This window comes from Quercus lobata, chromosome 9 (assembly GCF_001633185.2).
Source record: "Quercus lobata isolate SW786 chromosome 9, ValleyOak3.0 Primary Assembly, whole genome shotgun sequence".
Taxonomy (NCBI): domain Eukaryota; kingdom Viridiplantae; phylum Streptophyta; class Magnoliopsida; order Fagales; family Fagaceae; genus Quercus; species Quercus lobata.
This window is the reverse complement of record NC_044912.1, coordinates 38,279,931-38,283,393: the sequence shown is the minus strand read 5'-3', so window position 1 is coordinate 38,283,393 and position 3,463 is coordinate 38,279,931. Positions and strand designations below refer to the sequence as shown.

The 3,463-nt window shown below is 45.3% G+C and overlaps 2 protein-coding genes across 2 annotated transcripts; both read left to right on the top strand.

The window, feature by feature from the left end:
• Positions 1 to 1,409: 1,409 nt before the first annotated feature.
• Positions 1,410 to 1,949, top strand: LOC115961703. The gene has a single exon (XM_031080633.1). It carries the CDS (start codon positions 1,410 to 1,412, stop codon positions 1,947 to 1,949), a length of 540 nt encoding a protein of 179 aa, XP_030936493.1.
• Positions 1,950 to 2,378: 429 nt separating this feature from the next.
• LOC115961702 lies at positions 2,379 to 2,891 on the top strand. Its single transcript, XM_031080632.1, has one exon. It carries the CDS (start codon positions 2,379 to 2,381, stop codon positions 2,889 to 2,891), a length of 513 nt encoding a protein of 170 aa, XP_030936492.1.
• Positions 2,892 to 3,463: the final 572 nt, after the last annotated feature.

Genomic DNA, 3,463 nt, shown 5'->3' with positions numbered 1-3,463 from the left:
AGGGAATAAAATGAATTTTGTAGGGGCAAGGGCCCAGGATCGTATATTGAGCCTTGGGCTTTATCTGAGGACACAAATGGGTCCAAGAAGAAGCAAATAATTATGAGATATTCCCAGACTAGGTCCCATTAGCACAGAGCAAATGAAGGGTCGTACGAGGAGTACATCCTCCTCGGACTTAATGAATAGGGTTCAAAATATATAATTTAGCAATTAAAGTGACCTTCCAAGAAGCTTCAATGACGTAGATGTACTTTGCGGACACATGAGAAGGAAGAAAACCTGAAAATATCTAAGAGAAGGCTGTCACCACCACATTAAATGCACTGTAGCTACTTTTCTGTACGCATTTATGTGGAGAATACCTCTTAACAGTGTTACCTTGGCTATCGTAACTCACAGAAAGTTAGAGAGGGTGTCTGATGGGACAAGCACTCAAGTAGGGCTTCGGATGATCAACAAGTGGAGTGTGAAAATTATTCAAATGAGGATATATAAGGTGAAGAACCCTTTCATGGGGAGTAATCAGAAAGGCGAGAGAGAAAAGAGAGAAAAGCAACCTAAACCATTCTCATATTCGAGAGTGATCATTATATCCACATTTAACCTCCTCAGACTGAAAGTTTATTAATATCAGCATCCTTGATTCATGTTTGAACGTCATGCAATTCAACACTAGCCATTGTCCAATTTATTAGGGCCTAGTTCTTTGACCATTCTCTACAAATTCATTGTATTGGGCCCCTTGGACCAAGACCCCATAAACTTAAGGCTTGGGCCTCAAATTGTGACCCTACAATTTGCGCCATCTGTGGGGAGAACTTGTGCGTTAGTAAGTGCAACGGTTAAACATGGTAGGATCAAGTCCACACCAAGCAGGTCCACACTAGATAGAGCCTGCAAGTTCTCAACGGTAGGACAACTTTCTTAACCTTGAGCGGGAAAAAGATCAGGACAAACATCGAGAAGGTAGTGTACGTACTACCCATACCAGCAGAAGCCATTCTAGAGTGAGAAGTCATGTATCCCAAAAGTAAGACGATAACAAAGCCCTATAGCAGGAGATTGACGACTTAAAAAAGAAACTACGTAGCGCGCAACGGAAGCTCTCCCCCTCCAGTTCAAATACTAGTGACGAAGGGGACGACAATTATAGGCAAAGGTCAAGAACTCCATCAAGTGAGTTTTCTTATGAGGAAGAGCACCACCATGAACGCAGTCACAAAAGTCTATCTCGTAAAGGCCTAGTGAACGACGCCATGAGCAAGGCCCTGGATCGAATCTCTAAGTCACCCTTCACACGCAAGATAGAAGGGGCTAAGCTTCCTCGACGATTCCATCAACCTACTTTCACTATGTACAATGGTCGAACGGACCCTATAAAGCACGTAAGCTAGTTTAACCAAAGAATGGCCATCCATTCCAAAGACGAGGCTTTGATGTGCAAAGTATTTATGTCCAGCTTGGGACCAGTGGCAATGAGATGGTTTGACGGCCTCAAACCAAATTTCGTAAGCTTCTTTAAGCAGCTGACCCAAGCCTTTGGCTCTCGCTTCATCACAAGTAACAGGGTTCCTCGGCCCTTGGATTCTCTACTGTCTTTGTCCATGCTAGAAGGGGAGACCCTGAAAGCCTACTCGGACAAGTACTGGGATATGTACAATGAGATAGAGGGTAACTATAACGACGTTGCCATCAGCACTTTCAAGAGCGGCCTCCCAGCTGAGCATGGTTTAAGAAAATCCCTAACAGGAAAGCTTGTCACCAACTTGCACCAACTCGGGGACCAAATCGACAAGTACAAAAGGGTCAAAGAAGACCAACAGTTGGGTAAAGGAAAAGCAAAGGTTCTCCCTCAAGAGAGAAGGGACTTCAAGTTGGACCGATTTAACAACAACAACCGGTCGAGGAAAGACTTTGTAGGGCAATCCAGATCTGCCAACATGTAGGCAATTAATGTTGTGTTCCGAGATCTGGTACATCAGGTTCTTGAGAAAATCAAGAACAAGCCACTCTTCAAATGGCCAAATAAGATGGTAGGAGACCCCATGAAGCGCAACCAAAACCTGTATAGCCAATACCACTAAGAATCGGAGCATACCATCGAGAACTGCAGAAACTTAAGGAACCACTTGGACCAACTGGTCCGAGAAGGAAATTTAAGGCACCTCCTACATCATTCCGGTGGTCAACAAGGATAGGCGAATCCTAAATCCCGGAAAGACACCACCTTAAGACCTCCTATAAGCACGATAAATGTCATTCTTGCGGCTCCGGGAAGGACCGGCTCTTGCCCTTCCAGAGTAATGTCTATGGCTTAGCTTTCTACCGAGGATGATGATCGGGAGTCCAAAAAGGCCAAGAAGAAGGCTTCACCAATGCTGGGCTTTTCGGACAAAGATAAGATTGGGACCATCCAACCCCATAACGATGCTCTAGTAGTCACACTCAGGATTGGAAGATATGATGTGAAGAGAATGCTAGTAGATCAGGGCAGTGCTGTTAAAGTAATATACCCCAACCTATACAAGGGGCTAAACTTAAAATCTGAGGACCTATCGGCGAACGATTCCCCTCTGGTAAGTTTCGAGGGAAAGACCGTTATTCTAAAGGGACAGATCAGACTGCCCATACAAACCAGTTTGGACATGGTGGAGGTGGATTTCATCGTAGTTAACGCTTATTCACCCTACACAGCTATTGTGACTAAACCTTGGCTACATGCCCTAGGGGCTGTCTCTTCTATCCTGCACCAGAAGGTGAAGTACTCGTCGGAGGGCCAGGTTAAAAAGATTGTGGGGAATCAGACCATGGCCAGACAGTGCATGGTGGCCGCTATCTCACACCAACCCAGTGCTGAGCCCTCGGCCTCTATTGGAAAGGGCTTTTAGCAATCAGCCACCCCAACATTGTCCGATAATGAATCAACAAAGGAGGCAAAATGTGAAGATATAGAAAAGGTAGCCATTGGCGTTGATCTATAAAAGTTCTTTCAAGTCGGCTTGGAACTACCTCCCCAAGAGAAAGAAGAACTGATTGGGTTTCTCGAAAAAAAAAAACGTGGACGTGTTTGCGTGGGACACCTACGAGGCCCCAGGGGTTTATCCGAGTTTCATCTGCCACCACCTGAACATTAACCCATCCGCCACTCCCAAGAAGCAACCACTTCGGCACCCGTCGAAGGAGCATGCCAACTCTGTTAGGGATGAGGTGATGAAGCTTAAAAAAGCAAGGGCTATCAAGGAAGTTTTTTTATCTCGAGTGGTTGGCCAATACTGTAGTGGTAAAGAAGAAGAGTGGTAAAAGGCGAGTTTGTGTCGACTTCACGGATCTAAATAAAGCCTGCCCGAAAGATCCATTCCCTATGTCTCGGATAGATCAGTTGGTAGACGCAATCGCGAGCCATCCTCGGATAAGCTTCTTGGATGCCTTTCAAGGATATCATCAAATACCACTGGTCGCA